This window comes from Pangasianodon hypophthalmus, chromosome 9 (assembly GCF_027358585.1).
Source record: "Pangasianodon hypophthalmus isolate fPanHyp1 chromosome 9, fPanHyp1.pri, whole genome shotgun sequence".
NCBI lineage: Eukaryota > Metazoa > Chordata > Actinopteri > Siluriformes > Pangasiidae > Pangasianodon > Pangasianodon hypophthalmus.
The window spans coordinates 9,474,979-9,498,913 of NC_069718.1; the positions used below are offsets into that span (position 1 = coordinate 9,474,979).

The following is a 23,935-nucleotide window of genomic DNA, read 5'->3' on the forward strand; positions in this document are numbered from 1 at the left end:
ATGAATGCACTTGTCTCCTCTGAGGTGATTTGTCTTGTGTAGGACTTAACATGCCTAAAGTATGGCAGTTAACTCTTCCCTGCTCCCACAGTATTTTAGAAATTCTAACTGATTAATGTGATTTTTGATTGACAGCTCAGAATTTTATAGACAAGGGGAACAAAAAGTGAGTTCTGATCAGAACTCTGATCAGAGTTGTGTGATCAGTTTAAAAATTGTTTCTGGAAAACTGACCTGAAACCTGAAGGCTTTTCACCAGCTGTGGACATGATAATCTCCAGTGTGACTCGTTTATGGGTCCCCAATTCTGACGGGATTCTGAGTGGCACAGCAGTCAAAACTTTGCATTTTTTGTCTAGAGATCGTGATCTGTGAGAAGTGGCAGACTCCACACATCTTGGAGAAAGCATGCATTTGTCTTTTACTGCAGTCATGTGGGAAAAAAACGTAATTCCCACCTTCTGACTGGGAAAAGTTGGAAGTTTTCCCATTCTCCAAAATTCTTCAACATGACATGAGTTTGTACAATTGCATTGTCTCTTTTTTTTAAAAGCACTTTTACATTATCCCTTCCTCTAGAAAGAACTTGGATCTGTTTAAAGTGCAGGATGCATGATTATACTTTGTGTCCAGCCTTCATATGCAGTCAAACAGTGCTGTAGTTCATATTTTTTGGCCTAATGGTTGCATTATGCTCAGCAGTACTGAGCTTTAAAGCCATGCTGTTTATGTATGCTGTTGTTGTAGGCAAACACTTAGTCTTTTAGGCAATTCCTTTTATAAACAAATATAATGTAAGCAAAGCAGCATGTTACTGAACAGGTTCCAAACCTTGGTCCTGGGTTACCCCATGTTCTGCACAGTTTAGTGTTTTCCCTGCCGCTTGACCTCAGGAAAAGCTGTTAATTAGCTGATTAGTTGAATCAGGCATGTTAGAGTAGGGAAAACACTAAAATATGCAGGACAAGGGGGACTCTGGGACCAGGGGGTTACTGTATAATGGGTTTTGTATGTAATTTTTTGTTTGTGGAATTTCTTTAACCATCACAAATGGCTCTAACAGACTTTTATTTCTTATATATATATATATATATATATATATATATATATATATATATATATATATATATATATATATATGACAAAAGCTGGTTAACAGATAGTAGATGATGTTTGGGCATAAATTATGAAACTGTACATTGAATTTTTTCAGCTACCGAAAAAACAAAAACAGTTCAGATGCCCCATTAGCTGTTACAAAACAGGGGTTATTTGTATGAAGCCTTGTTCTCTTTGGAAAGACAGCAACGGAACAATATAAAGTCAATGGACCTCAGTGAGGAATCGAAAATATCCAGATGAAAATTATTTTCATCTGCAAACTGTCTATAAATGACCTCAAGGGGGCAGTAATGCATCATTGTTCTTCAGGGGAGATCACACTTTTTCAAGAGATTAAGTGATACCAGTGTCTTTTATCCAGTATGTATTTGGCTGTCACTTTCCTCCAAAGCGTCTTACAAGTGAACTCAATTCAGCTTCCTATCTGATCTCAAGTGGTTGAAGGTTAAGGGTCTTGTTTTTGGCTGACTGAGGACTAGTTCTGGGTTATGGATTAGAAGGTTGTGAGTTCAAATCCCAGCACTGCCAAGCTGGCACTGTTGTGGCCCTGACCAATTGCTGGATCTTTATCAAGCTTCTGCCAAATTAGTAAAACTAAATGTAGGTAAAACAATAGGTATAGATAACTATTGATGCAGTATATCATCAGCATCCTTACTTCCATACTAGTGTCTGTGGGAAATGTTTGATATTGAATTTGTCTGAGAGTGATTTACTGTCCCAGCTTGCCCTAAGTGTAAACCAGAGCACTGATGCTGAGGACACACTGGGTGACATTCACTTATATCTCTCACCTGTCTTGACTTCAAGTTACTCTGCATGTAACTCACCCCACCAGAATGTGACATGTTAGCATGACTGCTTGTAGGAAACTGGACAGAGTGTCCAGTATGACATCTCAGTAATAAGAGACTGTAGTGTGGTTGTAATATGACGTACGAGTGTTTATGCTAACCTGCTCCAGAGTATAGGTTCCCAGGCCTACTGGAAGGCTGACTGAGCGTCTTTGACTATCCAGACCAGTTCCCCCACACCTCAAGTCCTGTAAATTCAGGAGTTTTCAGAAAGGCCACTTTGTTGCGGCACTGGGCAGTCATGTTTCAGGTGCAGCCGTGCCCGCCGGGGCCTTGTAAAGCCTGTTTATAGATCTCCAGCCTAGTGACGGCGTGGCCTGGGCCAAAACGTGGGGGAGCTTATTTACGGTGAGAGAGAGAGAGAGAGAGAGAGAGAGAGAGAGAGAAAGAAAACGTTTTTTCCCAGGCAGGCCTGTGGGATTCTGCAGCAGCATGAAGGACGTGCTTGCTGCCATGGCATGGCTTGACGCCAAGGCCATGCCACACACCCTGACAGCTTTATGTGCCAGTTTCGTGGAGCGCTCTTCAGATTATTGCTGCTGGATCGGAGCAGCATTAAGGCTTGCTGTTTTTCCCGTTAGAGAGAGCAGATTCTTAGAATCAGCGCCTGCTTGGACCCCACAGTAGCATGATTAATGCCTGTGTACTCTCTGGTGTCAAATAATCACAGCTTGTGTGTAAATCCAGACATGGTGTCAAGCGCACTTGGCCATACATTTACTGTGTAATTGTAATGTAATGTATGGACAATGTAAATGCAGAAAATTAACTAAAATGTGCGACAGAGATATTTAATAAGTAGTTTAAATGTATGCTGCATTATAAAAAGTATTGACATACTGACACTAAATACTGATATGATTGTAATGAGATAAAACTTAAGTAAGTAACTTAACTTACTAATATTTCAGTACATAGATAGGGCAAAATTTCAGAAATAACATATGACTATGACCATTATCCATAATAATGTCAAACATTTAATTGCAAATCATTAAATTACTTTTCATAATGAGAATGCATGCATAACTAGAAAATCTAACATCACAGCCATAAATTTAAAGGTCTAAAACCCTTTTGTATATGCAAGCATCAACATTTAACGATTGTTTTTCTATTTTTTTTTTTTTTTTTTTTATCAAGAATGTTCACAGTGCTTGACAGAAGCTTGTAAATGGAAGCCTTTTTTCCATAATATTATTCAGTCCAAGACTAGATTTAATCTGGAAATCTAACAATAAAAGCTTCACAAGTTTTGTCTGTATGCAGTACTGTGGGCAAATGGTGATAGATTGCGCCAACAAAAATGGCCAAATTATGCACTTAAATGGTTAAAAAGTGCACTATTTGTGTCTCTGTACTCCTTATAAAACCCTTCTACTGTCAGGGCTGAAGGGAATTCTCCTATGGCTGTAGCAAAGGTGGTATTTTCAACAATAGTATCCATAATAGCTTTTGCTTCTTGTGTAGACTTAACCTAGTTTCTAGGTCTTAGACCAGTTTATTATGGCTCCAACCGCTGCCTCTTTTCAGTGGAGAGAGCGAGGGCTGCTATTTTTTTCTACTTGGAACCAGTAGAGTTGTCTGAAGGGTTGGCTAGAACACAAGCAGCCTGGCTTTCCATGACACACACTCTGAGCTGCTGCTGTTTTTGTGTCAGACTAATGTGTTTGGGGTAAATCCCAAATAGTGCATAAGTGACACACAAATGAGATAATCATAGACACTTCATCATTCTGGGACTGGTGAGTGACTGCATTTTCGTTATGTTAGCAACCACTGTGTGTGTGTGTGTGTGTGTGTGTGTGTGTGTGTGTGTGTGTGTGTGTGTGTGTGTGTGAATAAGATAGTTAAGGGTTGTGTGTATTCAGGCATCTGAATGTTTAACACATTAAAATATTCATAGAAAAGTATTTGTGTAAGATTAAGGCTTTTTGTGTTGCTTTTTTCAAACCAATAATAAGCTCTTATTATTTTATGCACAACAACTGGACTTTACTGTACACTTTATATTTAATCAACAAGTATTCCAAATTACAATACACGCAAAATTTCAAACTTTAAAAAACAAACGAAATATGTTACATATCTACAGTCTGATTGTAGTAGGTGAAATAATGTAACTAATACAACAAGCATTTATTTATTATGTATACTATATTACATATAGTATATCTGTACTGCATACAATGGCTATATTTATACAGGCTTGTGTAATTATAGATATACATGTATTTATATGTACATTTTATATTTAAACATTGCATAAAGAATAAAATAAATAACTTACAGGGGGTATGCTTATGAAATAGAAATGCTATGTTAGAGTCATGTGACAAGAACAAAAGGACCTATGATCTGCAGTATCAAAAATGAGCTACATCACGAATACCCTGCAAAAGTAAACAAACAGTCTGGGAGATCTGGAATGACCGCTGGAAGGGAAAAGGACAAGAGGAGAGCTTCACTGGGCCTGTTACTCAGTCTGTGCTTGGGGGATCTTCACCTCCGGATGTCAGTGTTCTCAGGGTCCTCCTGCTCAGCCATTGTGGCGTCGAGGCTTGCGCGCCGCGCACCCTGGCCACGACTTCTTGGATGGGTGCTCGATCCCCCTTTGCCAGGCTTTTCTTTGTCTGCTTGACGCGGACTTTTAGGGTGCTCGTGTTGGCTTGCATGGCGCTCCTGGTTGGCAAGGGGGGGTGGCGATGAGCAGAAGCTCAGGCTGTGGCAGAGGGCACCCCAGTTTTGCTCACACTGTATCCGCACACTTCTGCTAATGGCCTCCTTCACTTCTTCACCACAGGCTAGTAAGATGTTCACCAGTTCCACATAGGGCCTAAGAGAGACAAAACATTGCACCTTTAGGACCATGTTGCAAAATACAACACCAAATAGTGCACGTTTTGGACCACGTGGAATTCTGGGACTTCTGGCCAAAGCCTGGAACTCTAGCTCAGTATGCCAGCAAAAAGAAACGAGAGAAGCAAGCCACTGCACTGGAAGGTTATGTCACTGTACCGATGACAGCATGGACCTTCCATGAGACTCTACAAAGACCCATTTAACACTCTTCTGACTTAAGCCCTCCCATTATGCAAGCCTGTGCACAAACATGGGGTTGAAAAACAGATTTGCCATTTTTACATTTTGCTTCTGTCTAGTTATATTTAGAAGCTAATTTTTTTTAATTTTGAGAAAAATTATCTTTCCAAACGTAAAGCAAACATGTAGGTTTGGACACTCCACAGTCTTTTTTCTTATGCAAATTTAAGTGCACAGAAATGTGGCATTTAATAGAAAGTGGCTTTGTTGGTTTGCTTGGCAGGTTCACTAAGCAGCACTCCATGTAAAGGAAGGAACATGCAGGGAACTGGGTGAAAGACTGGCCTGTAACTGTGTGTGAGCACTCACCCTTTTGGGAGCAAGTCCTGGAAGTGGATCATCTCCACAATGACATTAACGTTGTCCTTAGCCGCCGCACACAAGTTGTGCTTTGTGTAGCATTCACGCTGGAGCTGGAACACCATGTCTTTTATGGCCAGGCACTTTCGACTGATGCAGCTGAATTTGTGCCTCAGGCCATGGGCCATGCATTTCAGTGCATCTTTGATGAAAGATTTGCCCTGCAAACACACAAGATTAGATTTTCTCCTGATGCTTAAGGGTACAGCGGAACTCTTGCACAAGATACAATTTTGTCACACCAGCAAGCATTGCAATACACACAATATTCTCAAGCAGAGGGCCCCATGCATCTGCTGGGATAACATGATCCAGGGCAATTCCTGCAATGCGAGTTAAGAGGTCATTTATGTTTCAACACAAACTTTAAGGCCCCTGTGTGATGCAGAGCAGACGGTGTCATGAGGCTGTTTCAGGCCGAAAGCCTTCTGCTCCAAATCCACCTGCAGCTCGTGAAACCGGAGCCGAGGCTAAGACCACCTGCCATGGGGGGACACGACCTCTGTGAGAGAACAGAGTAGCACTCAGGGACCAAGAGACATTTCATTACCTGGGAGTCGAACTTCCCGGCATTGTGCAAGAAGGTCAGGCAGATTTCCTGTAGTCCCCGGATTTCACACGAGTTGTTCTCGAAGCACTCAAACACACCGCAGCCCACATCTCCAGCATTCACCAGACAGTGTTGGATCTCAGCTGAAACAGCGGAGAGAGCGAGAATGTGATTTGTCACTTTAGTAAAAGGCAGACATTTGAGCCTAATCTTAAGATTCCTTTGATCCTATACCCTGAATGCACTTTCAGACAAATTTGAACTCCAACCTCTCTTTTTATATAAGATTGCTACTTGCTAAAGGGCTTGCTGAGTTTGGAGAGAAATAAAGCTAAATGGCACATGAGTATGTAAAAAGACATAACCTTTCACCTCATGTGCTTGGAAGAAGATCGCCTAGTGCCTATTTTAGACTTTGTTTCTCATCTGAAAACGCAAGAACTGTACTTAGAGGACAGATTTAGCACAGAGAGAGAACGCGCGCAGCTGAGGTAATTAAGGTATGCTATTAAAGTCAAACTGGGAGGCATCTGGCAGTGAGTGTCTGTGCTGTGGAAAAGCAAGGTTAACTGTATGGGGGGCAGGATGAAATTATGTTTATCTCACTCTAGAGAAAGGCTGCAAAACTGCAGAAGAAACTCAGTGACACAGGAAGCTCGCGGAAGAACAGGTAGCTTGGATGTGAACGTGTGACAGTGACTGAGAAGCTGGTGGTGCAATGCAACTGCCTTTCTGCTCTTATGATTAAAAGCCTCACGAAAAGGCTTGCATATTGCATAGAACCCTAATAGTAGTCACTGATTTTGGTTCTCCGATGTATGGAGATAGATGAGCTCACATGATCGTATTCTGGTGTGCAAAATAAAATAATTCACCCAGCAGAGGAGTGTCTGGCAAACATGCCGATACTGATTCATTGACACAATGCTTATACAGGACTTGTTTAAAGCCTACACCTATTGTAGAAGAAAGGTTCCACTTAGCACCCTGGAATGTTCTTCAGTTTGTCCCTCTGGAAAGAATGCATAAAGGTTCTGTAAAGTAGAACCCTACAACAGAGTGTTTTTCTGTCAGAAAATGTTGCAAGAAGAACCACTTTAAAATCCCACGACCATTAACCAATCATGGAAACCTTGAGGACCTCTTGAGGAGTGTAGCAATCTTTAATTAGCAATTTAGCTACTTTGAATCATAAGAAAAGCTCTGTGTAAAAAATATACAGATGAGTAGTCTTAACTGACATCGTTAAAATTACATGCTTATACATATATTCAGAAAAAAAGTATTTAAGTGAAGTTTGAAGATATAAATGCTCATCACATGGGTGATACCCTCAAGGGTGTATCTTTTTTAAATTTAGTATGTCACATAATTGAATGTATTTTATTAGATCTTAATGACTGTGGTTGGAAGAACTTTAAGGGGAAAAAATACACTTTTAAGGAAAAATGTTCCATGTGACATCCTAAAGGGTTCTTCCACTGGCCCCATGTGGAACCCTTAAAGGTTCTATGAAGAATTCTACTGAAAATGATTAGAAAGATAGAACTCTTGAGCATCCAAACAGCCAAAAAAAACTGTTTGTAAAAGTGTATAAAAGTGTGGCATTAATGGGCTTAAAATGGACCATCAACAGTCCAGTGCATCTAGCTGCATTATAATAATAATTTGGTGCTGGGTAGAGGTGTCCTCCATGACTGAGGCATTTCTTCTTTAAGATCGGAAGTGTGCACGATGCATTCTTGTGCACTGAGAAGGCTTTAATAACTCCTTATTAGCGCGTTATGAGTCCGCGCCTTCGGTGGACAGCAGCGCTCTGTCCGTGATGAAGCTCGGCGCGCGCCTAGGAAAAGTGAGACTCTCGGTCGCTCCGCGCTGCTTGTGTTGGCGCGCGCGGGGAATGCGCTCGGAGCGCGCGAGCCTCCCGCAGCTTTGCATCGGGTTACAAGAGGCGATCTAGGGACTCTGCACCTACCTACATATATACATTCCTGTATGCGCGGCTGCTGTATATCAGCTCCTGCCTCCTGCATTTCTAACCACCACCAAAAGTCTCTGCAGCGACCCTTCTGATCGAATTCCAACGGAATGATTTCAGGATTCAGTGTTTCTTGCTGCACGAGGTGTCGTGTAGTGCTCTTTAAAAGTTATGCAAATCAGTCTGGCTAACATGAGAAAGGCTTAACGCGTGTAATGTGAGGGGTCATTGCATCACTCATGCAGCTCGCGTGCTACTCCAGGAAAGTTGCGCCGATGGATTTTGGCTTCCAAGCGCGCGACGTTTCATTGATCAGGAAGAGAGGGTTTTGCTTGCTATCTAAGAATAAGGCTTAGTAATTCCTAGAATGCGGTTGTCTTGGGCTTTTGCAGAATACAAACACTAGTACGTGGAAAATGAAAGGCACACTCCAATAAACACTCTTAAAAAGCAACCGTATACATTACCTCTCATTCGCCTACCTTGCGCCGCGCTATTAATAGTTTACGAAGCTATTGGATTTCCGCATCTCCGTGTATTTACAACGTGATAGTTTTTCCTCGAGATCAGAAAACGCAGCGTGGCCATTTTCCGATCAATTAACCTATTTTGTTCTGATATGGCACGCCACGGACTGGGACGGTTACCGTGTAATTTACGGCTACCAGGAACGCAGGAACGCAGGCTCCTTCCACTTTTGTGCAAAAAAAAAAAAAAAAAAAATCCAGAAAATCAGGTCACAGGTTTTAAGAGTGATTATCTGGACTCCTGTTTGCTGTCTGTGTCCCTTGGTGTCTTACCTGTGTTGTGTAAGGAGAGTCGTCCTTTCTGGTTTGGGCTTGCCGCTTTTTCCGGGTGACTTTCATGCGCGTCGGTAGCGTCTGTTCCCTCCGTCAGCGCGATCACCGAGAAAACGAGCAGCGCCACAGCGAATCTGGCCAACATTTTTTTTTTCCCGAGACACCTTGGATAATCGAGTTTCACAGAGACACGGAGTGTTTGTGTATGCTGGCGTGTCTCTGTCGGGAATGAGCGCGCTGAAACGGGATGGATGCTGCCTATATCTCCCGCGGCCCGGCCTGTCAGTGTTGATGAATCGGTCGAGCAGGTGTTGTCACGTCGCCGCGGCGCAGCGACCAATCAGAAACGCCGACAACCACGGCCAAGTTTTTTTTTTTTTTGGTGGGGGGGGTAGTATGTATGTACGCGTGCGTGCGTGTGTGTGTGCGTGTGCTTTGCGTGTGTGTGTGTGTGTATGTATGTGTGTGTGTGTGTGTGTGTGTGTGTGTGTGTGTGTAGGGAGTAGGGGGTAGGGGGTAGGCGGTGGTGGGCACTAGGGGGTGTGTCCCTGGCGAAAGTTGCCCCAGCGCGCCATAACAAACTAAAGTCGACTCGTGAAGTGTGTACGCGAGCGGGTGCATGTTTATCTCCCTTGAGGAATGTGCTTAAAGTTACCATTTTTTGATTTTGTGTATATATATATCTCATCATTATAAATCGAATTATATATATATATATATATATATATATATATATATATATATATATATATAAATCGATTTATAATGATTGAGATGTAGCATAGGCCTATTGCAGATTAGTGATGTCTTTCTCACTGTTACAATAATCATACATGAGCTTTAGGGACACACATGAATCCTCTTCATAAGAACATTTATGTATAAACATTAAAAAAAATGACACGTTTAAGGCCCTTTTGTGGCTTGAAATCATAGCATGCACAGCAAAATCTCCTGTAACTGGCTCAACACATCATTTACCTTGTTCACTCAGTCCATCTGGACTCATATTACACCAAGTGCTAATTCAGAGCATGGGCTTTAAACGTGTTGTTGTTGTTGTTTAATCTATTGCACAATCGTATGCATGTATAAAACGCACACCCAAGTCCGCTGACAAGACTTTTCTAAGCAAATCCGTGTAAGCTACTCAAAGCCACTTAATCCTCATGAATATAGTAATGCATAGGCAGAGGGAAAGTGTCATTTATATTTTGTATGCTGGATTACACACGTGAAGTGTCATCGTTGCCAGAAAGAATGAGTGCACGCACATGGAAATGAACAGAAGGTGACATTTTACACTGCGTCGCTATGAAAAAGTCACTAATCAACAGACTTAATCATCTTCTGCCTCTATTGTGTCACTGTAGCCAGTGTGTGTGCCAAGTTCACACAGTGGAGAAAAAGAGGGCAACTTTGCTAATGGCTGGCAGGGATTGCATCATTCAAAACCACCCCCACCCCCAAGGCAGCTGCTCCATTCACACACACATACACAAAAGCCATGTGAACGTGCAGCACTGGCTGACTGACTCACACACACACACACACACACACACGTCAAATAGTCTGACGAGTTCTGCCAACAAAATATGGCACTCCACCTAAAAGCCTCCACGACGTTTGGTTTTGATATCACTTCTATTTCAAACTGCCTGGATGTGATTAAGCTATTAATATCCTGCACTGTGACTGACTGTAATCAAATCGGTTTTTAAGAAGGTATGGCATGCTTGATAAATCTGTTTTAAATGACATTCACACTATATTAATCTGCTGGAGAATGGAATAATGTCTGGTTTAATTATGTATTCCACATACACACCAATCAGGCTACACTGTACTTATTCTTGTCTTAGTACCATCAAGTGTGCATCTTTTGTATACCTTCAGTATGTATCCTGTACCTGTAAAGTGACTATAGTAGGCTCTACCTTCAAAAATAATTTAAGTTACATACCTGGACTTTAAGGACCACTGATGTACCTTTTAAAGCTTTACTCTAAAAGCTAATTAAAAGTAAACCTCATTCACCTTCACAGGTAAAAGATACACACTAAAGATATAAAAGATAAGGAAAGGTACAGTTTGGTACCCTTTATTTCTGAATCTGCATAGGCTTATACAGATGTATTATATGTATGTATTATAGATTAGCCTAATATACTGGTCTATATCAGTTTTAAATATATACAATGATATGGATTAGACTGGAGTTTAAATCTGTATTCTGTGTGTTGATGTGTGTTGTTTGGGCTCCATGTTTTTCTCTCTTGCTAGAAAGAAAAAAAGTTTTTTAAATTAGTATTTAAAGCCATGCATGGTGGCTTTGAATAAAATGCCTCCAACATGAACAAATGTAAGTGTAACTTAAATTTGTAAGTCCAGTTTGTCTCAAATGAGAGAAAATTGAACCACCCACATTAACCTGTAATGAAGAAACATTACAAAGAAATCATAAACGTCTCACACTCTTCCTCTGTGTGGTACATCAACCACAACGAATCATCACTGTAGGCTATAAAATGCTTGCATAGAGCGAAATCCCAAATATCTCCTCCCCCCTGTTAACTATATAATGTATGTGTGGGGTGTAGAAGCTGATTTGCAGTCCACTATGAAGTGAAGTTATATAGGGAGTAGGCCTATGGGATACAACCCTAATTTAATTAAAAAAAAAAAAAACTTGAGGTTACTTTTTTTGCACATTTGTTTGCACGTTTATCCAAATGACTTACAGCTAAGACAGGAGACAGGATACAACTGAGCAGATGATGGTTTAGGATCAGACAGTGGCAGCTTGATGGTGCTGGGGATTGAACTCACAGCCTTCTGATCAGTGGCTTTAAAAAATCCCAACCAGTGAACAAATACTTCCCCTATTTTATATATGTATATATATATATGTATGTATATATGTATATGTATACACACACAAACGTGGCACATTGCTCACTCAGTTTTGAGCCACTAACCGATTGGACATCATGCGTTTGGGACCGCAACATTCTCATTTGAAAAGAACCTACCCGGTATTTAAAAAAAAGAAAGAAAGAAAGAAAAAGCCTAAATGACCGTCCCTTGAAAGAGAAAGGCTTAGCTGTGCCCATTGCTTTCCAGGAAACGTTTCAAGAGAAAATTTCACAGCTTGCAGAGGCATGTGCTGCCCGAGTCTGCAGTCCGATTTGGAACATTTGGGCAGTAAAATCCGCAGTGTTGCATTAACTCTGGCACTGTTTATTTAAGTCCAGCTGGACTCACATGAGCATAAGTGCTCGATTGTGTCCTGCGCTGGTGGATGTTGAACTGACGGTGCCGGTTATTATAGGATGATATTCTGCTTAAGCGCATAGATATGTGCAGGGATTTCAGAGGGACAGTCTAAGAAAGTGGAGTACTATGCCTATTTTTGCACACTATTTAGTACACTAGTATGCTGTCTGAGAAGTAGCCGTCGTTATTTCAGCATTTTCCTGCTCCTCTCCATCTTTCTTTCTCTATTCCGGCGCAGACTGTGCTGTATAGATGAATGACCGCGTGTAACAAGCTCCGCCCACTCCCCGGACACACCCTCGGCCTCGGCCAATAAGAGACGGCCGCTCAGACCCCAACCCTGTAATGGCGCGCCACCACAGATGATGAAAACAGATGATGCTTTTTTTACACGAATAAAAAGCAGTAATTTAATGCAAGTGTCAGAGCACGTGCTTGCTGCTTTTTTGTTTTGTTTTGTTTTTAACAGGTGATATCAGATCCTGTCATCTGGAGAACAGATGATACTATTTCCATGTTATGTGCTTCACTCCAGCACTGATCTCACAATAATGAAGGTTAAGAATGCTGTCGTTTTTGAGGAATCTTATGCACACTGCTATATTTAGTCGGTGGCATAGGATGTATCAGATCAATTATAGGGTGTATCAAATTCAATTCAGTTCAGTTTTATTTGTATAGCAGTTTTTGCAATGGACTTTGTCACAAAGCAACTTTACAGAAATATATAAATTCATAAATATATAAATTTTAAATTTATCAGTTTATCCCTAATGAGCAAGACAGAGGCAATGGTGGGAAGGAAAAACTCCTGGAGATGACATGAGGAAGAAACCTTGAGAGGAACCAGACTCAAAAGGGAACCCATCCTCATCTGGGTGACACCGCGATGATAAATAATTCCCTCCTATAGCTGTGTACTACATGGTCAAAAAGTGCAATTGTGTAACCAGGAAATTCATTATAGTTTTCACAAGTCTGTTGAAGTTTTCAGCTGTTCACTGATTGGGAACTTGACTGATGGCAATTTCAGTCCTAAAGCTATCATAGCAATTGTAGTCCTAAGCCATCATAGTAAAACTGTTCATATCAACTGCAGTCCAAAGCCGTCTTCATGGTTTTTAAGTGGTACCATCGACAGTAATCTCGTGTATCTTTAGGCTGTGTGTGTGGGGCCATCCTCAGCAACATCAATTCTTGATTGTGAATGTAGACCCTAAACACAACAATGATTACATAAAAAATACAGGTATAGAGAAAGCTATCTTAGCTATCTTAGTTGAAATGCATGGCTCATTTTATTCACCACGTTAAGATAAAATATGAAATTAGAAAAACACATTTTGCATAAAATGTTACTTTTACAATTATATAAAGCTAAAAATACAATAAAATATTGATCACGGAACTTAATATATTCACCATATTATTGAAAAGTATTTATTTATTTATTTATTTATTTATTTTTTAACAATCAAATCACTCTGTCATACATCAACAGATGTTATGGCAAGAATATGAAATATTTTTTTTTAGTTTAATATAAAAATGTTCAACATGACACTCTAAAAAAGGGTTCTCCAGTGGGTTCTTTGTATAATTAAGGCTTCTTAATTTCCTAACAGGTTTCTAGTTTGTTTGTCTACCAAAGGAATAACTGAGATTTGATCCTTTTTTCCAAGAGTGTATATATATATATATATATATATATATATATATATATATATATATGTATATATACACACATACAGTATACTCTTAGAGAAAATATTACTGATACAGAGATGTAAAAAAAAGATATAAGTAGTATAATTTAGATGAAAATTTTAATTAAATGCTTATATTAGATAGAAATATCTTTTCATAAATAAAATGTTGGATTTGTATTAAATAAAACATTAAATAATATTTAAAAAATATTTATTTGCAATTATACAAAAAAAAATCCTAAGTGGATCTAGGATAGTTCTAGGATAAGAATAGTGTTGAAGAAATTTCTAAAAAAATAACCCCATGTGTTATGATGTGTCCAGATGTTTCTTCACTGCTCTGAACTCTGAACATCTTTAATAAATAAATTAATTTAAAAAAAAACCTTTTTTATGAAATCTTTAGCCTCTATATTTCTGATGGTCAGGCTGATACTTTCTGTGTGAGAGAGAGAGAGAGAGAGAAATTGAGAGGGAATCTGGATGAATAGAGGGACCGAGAGGGAGGCAGTGTGTGTGATTGAGTAAGTGAGGGAGGGAATAAGGGAGTGAGTGAGGGAGTGAGAGAGTGAGTGATTGATAGAGGAATCATATTTGTCAAGCTTTTTTTCGGGATCAGTGATGGGTGGAAAATTGCCAGTGAAGCACCCCATGTATTTGCTGTTGTTTGTCTGTGTGTGTGTGTGTGTGTGTGTGTGTGTATGCGTGTGTGTTTGAATAAGTTATTATACACAGTTAAGTACACTGTTATGCTGGGAAAAAAGACCTGGTGGGGTGAAAACAAGAAAGCCCACTCTGGTGTATAAACTCACCTGACTTGTGAAATGAGCATTTACAAGCAGAGTACTAATACATGTCCTACATTTTTTTATTCACCTCAAACAATGTGCTATTATTGTGTTTCCATTATTTATATTGCAACAGTTTTGGCAGTGGATAAGCAAGCCTTTAGCATCAGCATGATACAATGGCTGTGGTAAGAACCAAACCAGGAGTCACCAACTGATAAAGTGCTGGTGCTGGTCCTGGTTTCAGTACTTTATCCCAATCTGTTGTTTTTCCCTGAAAAAAGAGCTGGTTCTTGCCTGTAAAATCCGTTACAGAAAGAAAATTACATATATTTTACAAGTTTTTCACACGTGATTATGTGAATAATATGTTATTCACATTTAATCAAATGAAAACACTTCATGACCACGAAAAATCAAGTAAACACATGACATTATGTGAATAATATTTGAGGATGTGAAAAAATAAAACACAAATGTTCTATATGTGAAAAAAATCCATGAAAATGAATAAATGTTAAAGTCAAATATGAAAATAAAAAAACATGTGCATTATATGTTAAACAACATTTGAAAGTAAATTAATCACATAGAAATTAATAAATCATGTAAAAAAATCACATGTGAAAATATAAACACATGCACTACATATGAAAACATGTGAAAATCAATCATTAAAAAAAACACATGTAAAATGTAAAACTATATGCCCTGCATGTGAAAATAAATGAATCATATTAAAAAAATAAATAAATAAAAATTACATAATACATAAATAAAAATACGTACAACATGTGAAAAATGTGCGAACAAAATCCATGACAGTCATGTGACCTCTTACGTTGATTGCCCTGCGGATGAAGAGAGAGGTTGAGGTCATGCCGTTTTTTTTTGCATGGTGTTTGGGCAGAGAGACAGGACAAAGGCTCAGTCTGACATAATAATCCCACATAATGAGCCTGAAAGTAGGAGACGTGGTCTTCATCGTGGGTGGCACATAGTGTCATAGCCGGATGAGCAAAGATGGCAGCAATGTGTGTGTGTGTGTGTGTGTACTTGCATGTGTATGGTGGGGGTTCTGGCTTCCAATGCCAGCATTTATTATGTAACGAGGCAACCAAAGCCTTTTCTCGGTTATGCTGCATTTCATTAGACCCAGTGATGCTGTATTGCTATATTTATCAATGTGAAGGACAAAAAAAATCAATCAGCCACAGTGTGACACACTCACTCCTCATTAGACATGAATGGTGTATTGTGGTGGACTGGGGGTCTCAGCAGATCATTAAAACCCCTTTTCCTTGTTTACTTTTTGTTAACTAATAGCTGCCCTGTTACCCACAACCAGCAATGATGTAGGCAGTGAATCGCGTGTTAATTGGCAATGCTCAAATAAAAAGCTCACATAGAATGAGGCTGACGTCTTTCTCTGTCCCTCCCAGGTTCTAATCATCTCTACAGACATTAGTGAAGTAAAAAATACTATGTGGCAAAAATATACAAACTGGCACATTTACTAAGGTCTGTTTCAGCTGTATATGTACAGGATGTGTTGTGAGCCATCACTGTTATTGGTGCAGTATGTGGTCCACGGCACATCAAGAGGACCATTACATGATGTGAGAACCTGGAGAGCTAGCATGCATAGCTATTAGCCCTTTTCCACTGACAAGATGCCTGTGTCTAATCTTGATATTTTAGCTATTTTCCACCACCAGAGACATGGTTCAATTCTAGCAACAAATTAGTGCTGGTCTGGGAACCAAGAGCCAATGACATCAGGAGTTTGAGGGCCATTAAATTAAGACTTGAACAGTGTGGGAGGTTTTGATGATCACTGTTGAAAAATTAGCAACATGAAATATGTGGTTCAAGGATGAAACAACCATTTTATTGACCTTGACAACAATGTAAATAGGAGCTAAAAAATCTGAGGATGCATAGCTAAAAGTAATAAAAACTTCTGTCATGTAAGGAATAAAATACACCAACATAAAGCGGAATTACTTTTATCTATTTATTTTCAAATATCAGTCATGTTTTTTATCCTTACATGATGTTTTATTGATTTTAGCTATGTATATATTCCAATAACATTAAACAAAGTGTTTTATTCCTCTCAAACCACAGCAATTTGCCAAGAATTACAATATTTTATTTATTAATGAATAACATGGGATACATTTAAGTGTTTATAGTTACATTTAATGTTGTGGAACGTCCAGAAGACAAGTTAATTCCTGTAATCTCTTATGTTATAGCAACTACAAACAGTCTTTCCATCACCTGCCTTTATACAAAAAACAATGCAGCTTGTCATTTTACTAAGAAACCGCAATGTCCTCTGTTGCGAAGACTGTCCTGTGGGGAAAAACTTATAGACTGTTACAAAGTACTGACAGTGGAGACTCCTTCCGTAAATGTTATATAGACACCTCCCAACAGACAGCTTCACTGTATCGATGATTAGATTTTTACTTTGTTAAATAATAAAACTTTTTTAATCCATTTATCATTAGTCTTAGAATATGTGGCACATCCACCGTACAAGTCCCTGTGAATGAGTTGTTACTACAGAAATGCTAACATATTACAACAAGCGCATTAATATAAACATGTGTTTTGCCTTGCAGCCAGCACTATTTTCAGAGCTGCTGTTATAAAACATTCATCAACACCTTCTGACCAATCAGATTCAATCAGAGTTCAGCAGCACTGTGGTATAACTTGCATTATAATTGTTGCCTATTACAATGTCACTGTGCCATGTATAACCAGGATTTAACTTTAGATGGCAAAATATGTTCTCAAAACCAGAAATACAGCTTGTAAAATCTTCCACAGTTGTTATTATTTTTTTACGCCGTACATTTTTAAGCTCCCACATCATTATGGAACAGTTTAGGTCTTTAATACTGTGGAAACGTGGAGCAGTTCTTAAAACGCTTTGCACTGAGTCCAGTATCAGCACCGCAGCGTCTCAGTGAAAAAGGGGCAAATAATTGATGTGATTGATTTGGCCCTGGTTGTATGTGAAAGTACCACACATGGCTGGTTGACTCTTCACATTAATCTTCTGCATAGTTTCTCACTCAAATTTTTCTCCAAGATCAGAGCCCCTTACCTTAATTGCACTACTGAGACAGTAGCTGGCAAAAACAGAGTATGCAACACAAACTCTCCCACATAAAACATATAAAGGAGTGAAGTGATAAAACAACCAAACAAAAAGATTTTTTAACACAGTTGGAATCTAATTATAGTTTCCATGAAGCCCTGGCCCATAAAATCCACTTCCAAAGTTTTTCTTCCCTTCAGCGTGCATCTAATGAACTTCAAGATGATCCAGTGATATTTTTGTCTCACTCAAGCAGCATTTTCTTTCTTTCAAAACTCTATATATTTTCCTTGTGAACAAGCATGCCCTTGTTTGCCATCTTGTTAAATCACAAGTAGCCTCTGGCCCAGATGTAATAAAGGCTGGGCTGCACTACACATCTACTACAACTACAATTTAGTCATTACAAGTTCAGCATTAAATATCGTAAGCTTTGTTTTTAATGCCACACCTTGTAAAAAAAAAAAAAAAACACTGGAGTTCATAAGGAAAAAAAAACTTCGAGATCAATAATGGCTGCTCAGTTTTCCTTCTCAGCACTTTGATGCACTGATACAACTTTTGATTTGTACTTTTAACACTAACTCTCTCTCTCTCTCTCTCTCTCTCTCTCTCTCTCTCCAGCACTGGTCTTGGCCTGAAAGTTTTCCATGCAGAGTTGTAATTTTATAATGGCTGGGAATTCAGCAAATTGATGCCAAATTCTAGACTGACAAACCAGCTTGATAAGAGAGCAGTCTGGCTCGGTTTAATGATAGGTCAGTCAAATCAAAAAGATTCACAAATGCATCAACACAAGACACTCTAATGATATAACAGCTCAATAAAGTCATGGCATCCACACAACAATGTTTGTGATTTTGTTTATACAGTGTTTTTTTATTGTCGCTCATAGAAATTGACCCTGTAATCTTGATCTCCTGGGCCTTTGTTGATGCTTCTCCCTCCTGCTTGTGGGAACACGTCGTCCTTTTTCCAAGAGGCGGTAAGCTTAGACTTTAAAATGAGATGAAACGAGCTACTACGAGTGTCAAAGCTCCCAAGGAATTCTGGGAATGCTTCCCCATAATTATGACATCCGTAGTGTAGGACCTATCAACACCCTTTCTTGACCTCAGCCCCCTTCCTATAACACTATATTAGAACAAATGAGTGTAGGTCTGGTCAGGACAGGCACACGGCCATATGAGTGTAACAGCAACTGCAGTTTATACTTTATCTCTGGAGGGTCAAGGCTTGGCAAACTTTGCTAGCTAGTCTAGTCAGAAAGCCAAGATATCAGAATGAAAACGACTCTTTTTCTGAAATACTCTGATGGAGAACATGGCAAAAAAATGTATAGCAATACTCAACGACATCGTGATATACTATATGTATCATGATATTTAGTTTGGCTGAGGGACCTCGTTATTAAAAAATATATTTTTTTATGCGAAATTATACAACAACGCTTCAGAGTTTGAAGTCAGAATTTTCTGTAACAGCAACTCTGACAATAGTTCTCTCTGTAATTCAAATCATAGTTTTATACCAGTGCACTTGTTGTAATACATTATAGTTAATTATATACATTATGATAAACATGTTATTTAACAAAGAAAGGCATATAATAATTGATATTGTGAAGTTATTTTTGTAAGGAGACATTTATTTCACATTATGGAAGTCTCCAGTGTCAGCTCCAGTTTTCATGCTACATGGACATTTTTTGGTTTTAGCCACTTAGTGGTTTCTAAGTAACATGATGATTGTTTATAGCTGTTATAATGTAAATGATAACAGGAACTAACCTGTTTTTTGCAGATGCTCCACAACATTAATTTTATCTATAATTGATAGGAATTATGACGTGTTATTCCTTAAGAAAGTTTAAAATATTTAATCACTGACAATTATGCTGTGGTATAAGAGGAATAAAAATTTTGGGTTGTCCTGTTATAGGAAAATAATAACTTTGGAGCATCACACTACTCCATCATTGATTATTTTCCTATAACATCATGCCCTGTTGTGATTTATTTCTCACTTAATACTTAACAAAGGAATTGAGTAAAATTAAGAAAATGGCTAAAAATGTATTTTACCGTGCAATCAGTTCATGTATTGCCATAGTTTTCAGTCTAGCTTTTATTTTCAGAAATAGTTAAATGACAATGAAACTTTAGCAGCAGGCACCTAGTGGTGGGTAATCATGTACTCCCAGGCTCAAGTCACATGAGCAACCCTCTGACCTGGAGGTGAAAGTTCACCCCTTATCATTACTTCCTGCTGACAGTTAACACTGGCGTTCCTGCCCCCTACCAGAATAGCCTGAGGATGTTTGTAGGTGAATGTATGCAGCTCGACTACATGCTGATTGTTGCCTAAATTAAACACTTCCAATTTACAAATCAATGTTAAACTGTATTAATTTTTCTGGTGAACTGGTTATACCCGGTGTTTATGAAGAACCAGCATTTGTGAAAGACTGTCAATATTATTTTAAGTATCAATATTAAAAATTATGGATATTCATTATGGATATTAATGTTAACACTATCTAATGAGTAATAATACTAATGGTCTGATATGACTTTAAGTCTGTGGCACCAGCTAGAATGAGGGTTCCCTGCTGTCTATTTATCTCTGGGTGTATCGGTTGGAATCCTGGCATTGTTGTGCGGGCCGTTTTACTGACATGCCCAACGGTGAGAAATATATGATAATTATTGTCTTTGGGTGGCCATCTGTTCACTCCTCCATTCCAGTGAGGGTTATGGAGCTCACACATTCTTATTGTTGGATAGGCAGGTGAATGCCAGATGAAGAAGGGTGTGTGGGGCTTGTTGCATTGTGACATTAAAAGGCATTAGGAAGGCTGTGTGTGTGTGTGTGTGTGTGTGTGTGTGCTTATTTTAGGAGAGATGATGAGTATTGCACTGCAGCTTGTTAAGGTCTCTCTCTTTCCATCTCTCTGACATGGAAGATCTCCATCACTGCTCTTTCGTATTGTTTCCTTTTTTGGAATCATTTACGTTTTTAGAACTGCAACTGTTTTCCCTTCTTGCTGGGACTCCTGGCCTGTTTATATACGTGGCCTATGAAGGATCTGCCCAGTCAATGAGGACACATAAAACTTAAGGGAGTTTCTGTCTCGCAAGTCTGCTTTGGTTCCAAACAGTGGGATATGTTTACATTTCAGACAATTCAAGTGAGTGAGGGAATGTCTATGGCTTTGTATTGTTCAAGCACACTAACATAAGTAATGTTACGGATTAACATAAAAATGAACTACATAGTATGCAATGGCATTCACTGGCTTTATTTTTATAATCCTGCATGTCCCCGCATCTAACACTCTCTCAAACTGCTGCATTTATTATTACATCCACTAGCAGATCAAAATCAGTATTTATCTCTCTCATGCCTGCACAAATAATGGTCGAGTAAGGCTTTTGGAGTACATGACACAGCAAGCAGATTATTATTAATTCACAGCTAAAAGAAACAGAATGTATCTAAAATGAGTTGGTCAGTGGTCTGACTGTCTCCCTTGAGGTTACTATGTGGCCTACTATGTGTGAACTAATGAGTTTTAATACTGCTGTAATAGTGGCTGGCTGAAGCAAGCCGCATATTCCACTATAGCTAGCCAAGTTAGCTTGTTGCCTAAAACCGTGTTTATACTGCCAGGTTAAACGCTCATAGGAGCTTGATAGAAAATGCTCCACATTACCTTGGGTTTGCTAGATGATAAGGTTATTTTTTCATTAAAAAGAAGCTCATAATTGCATTATCATTTAGGGATTGTTGTGATCATAGTCGCTAATACTAAACCTTTCACCTTGCATTCAACAGCCATATGAATTCTCACTCTCTTTTTCACGTAATCCACTTCTGACTGGAAAGGATGGAATAAGAAAGCTAATACTTTTTTTAACATAGAAAAGTTTGTATGATGATTCCTTGAACCTTAGCAGATGATCAGCTATATCAATATGTGACAGGTTCAAAATCCATGTATTTTGTTGTAACATTTTTATAGTCTTTTTACATTCATTACTTCATGCATCCATTCATTCATTCAATAATCATCAGTAACACTTTATCCTGATCACTAGGGGTGTAACAATACACTCTGGTCACAATTCGATTCAATTCATGATTCGATTCAATCCGATTCACAGAATATTTTGAACAAAATTTTAATCAAGAAAATTTATGACTGATTTTTTACTTGGGAATCATAAACAATTCAAAACAATGTGCATTTTTGTATGTATGAAACTAAATAAAACAAAATTGCTATGAACAAAGGTTTAATATCATAAACAAAATGTACTACAGATTCACAATATAATAAAAATAAATAAATAAAAAGCTAAATTCTCCCAAAAATTTGATTGAATATATAGTCTCTGACCTGGAGAAAATGATTGTTTGAATCATAATGAGCTCCACAGCACCACCTGAGGAAACAGAGCTCCAAAGATGGCTAAAATGTCTGGCTTCCACAGTGTGGATCTGGTGTCATTTAAAAGCTACTGAAGAGCTCTTTTTAAGGGTTATAACATGGTTATGTAACCTTATAACCTATGTCATTGTGATCTGAAGCAATTGGTCACTTCACAATTTCTGATGATTCCTGGTAATGGTGCAAGTTCTTCACGAAAGAATGTGATCATGTGACCAGCATGCTCTCTATGTATTTTTACTCTATGGGTTGTGCAAATTGGGACCTCTGGTGTTCAAACAGTGCAATTGCCTTAGATGCATAATTATACAATGCTGATTTCAATTATGTGAATCACACATTTCCATGGTGAATGATGATACTGATCAAGGTTGCAGTGGATATGGAGTCTATCCCTGGAACACTGGGTATTCAGAAATTCACCCCAGATGGGATGCCAGTCCATTGTAGGGCACCATGCACACACGTTCACACAGATATTCACATCATAGCCAATCAAACTTACTGTGTGTTTTTAGGAGGTGGGAGGAAACCAGAGAACCTGGACTGGTAGCTATTTTGTGAAGGAAGAAAACTAGCTTGTGGGTCGGAATTCTCAATGACTAAAATGGGGTGAAAATAAAATTGGGTGAGCATTCTGGTGCAATGCTCTAGCTTTAATTGTATAATACTCCTAAAACTTTGGAATTATGACACATACTAACAATTTGTTGATTGCAGTTTATATACAGTAAATGGGCACAATCTAGATCTGTTCTATCACTAGATCATGGTCTGTTATTTTTACTTGCTTAGCAAAGTGTAGACTGAGTGGTTCCTTTCACATCGATCCCAAGTTGTGCGTTCAGCTGAGATTGCTAAAAATGCCACCAGGGTGAACGATCATTGCAGTATGATCATTCTAAAGTGATTTATTAGTATTTGTTTGCTTGCAGTCTGCTGTATTCAGACCTTTAATCGACAGGTCACGCATTCTTGCTTTTAAAAATCACTTTGTTTAGTTTGGATAGGGGGAATTTAGTGATTCCCCTATGGCCTTGTATGACAAGCTAGAGGCCTGCAGTTGTGGCTTTTCAAGTTATACAAGACCTGAGTGATTCTGAATAATATTTTATAGACCAATAAAAACATTAGAGTAAACAGAGGCTTCACTCAGCTACACATGCAGCAGCTCCAGACCAATAAACCAAAGACCCACACTGCGCTAAGCTGTGTGTATGAATGTGTAGGCTTTTACGTGATGTGTGAGTGTACGATCCTGCGTCTCATGTGTACTTTTTTTTTCTCAGCCAAAATTCCCTGAGTCATCAACTTGAGTGTCATTGCACCCCTAACTCTGTTTTAAAAAAGGCCCATTAAGCGAGGGAGTCAGGTTTTGTTACCTCAGGAATGTTTGGGAGTCTCTCAAAGCACCACTCACAAAGGCTGCCATGAATGTCTGGATAATTCAGAGGCAATGACGAGGCATGAGCTCACTCTCCTTACCTGAGCTGTCTCTGTGCTGGGAAGATCAGGATGCGGAATCAACATTCCAACATTCCTACAAGTTCACTCCATTTTGTTAAATGATTTAGGCCATGCTGTTTTATGCGCTCAGTGGGAAAGCTCTTTTGTTAAAGACAACCTGAAATTAAAACTCACCTTTCTTTTTTACATTGTTAGTTCATATCCTTGTTCCTATTCTGCATGATCAAAATCAATCACTTTAAAGACAGAATTATTTTTTCTGCTCTAATCTTCTGTTAAATTGCAATGACTTTTGCATGCCTCTAAATGTCATCAGATTTTTGTTTGTCACTATGTACATGTCAGTGGACAAAAATAA

The 23,935-nt window shown here is 38.8% G+C and overlaps 1 protein-coding gene and 1 long non-coding RNA gene across 2 annotated transcripts; one reads left to right on the forward strand and one right to left on the reverse strand.

Annotated features, from left to right (window-relative positions):
• Positions 1-3,973: 3,973 nt before the first annotated feature.
• On the reverse strand, positions 3,974-9,143 carry stc2a (stanniocalcin 2a). Its single transcript, XM_034307194.2, has 4 exons — positions 8,767-9,143; positions 5,989-6,131; positions 5,388-5,599; positions 3,974-4,812 (listed from the first exon to the last, which is right to left on the reverse strand). The coding sequence occupies exons 1-4, from the start codon at positions 8,909-8,911 to the stop codon at positions 4,479-4,481; spliced, it is 834 nt and encodes a 277-aa protein (XP_034163085.1). The 5' UTR covers positions 8,912-9,143; the 3' UTR covers positions 3,974-4,478.
• A 436-nt stretch (positions 9,144-9,579) lies between these two features.
• On the forward strand, positions 9,580-18,642 carry LOC128318912 (uncharacterized). Its single transcript, XR_008302336.1, has 3 exons — positions 9,580-10,491; positions 18,282-18,415; positions 18,553-18,642. It is a non-coding gene; the product is annotated as an uncharacterized LOC128318912 (long non-coding RNA).
• The last annotated feature ends 5,293 nt before the right edge of the window (positions 18,643-23,935 follow it).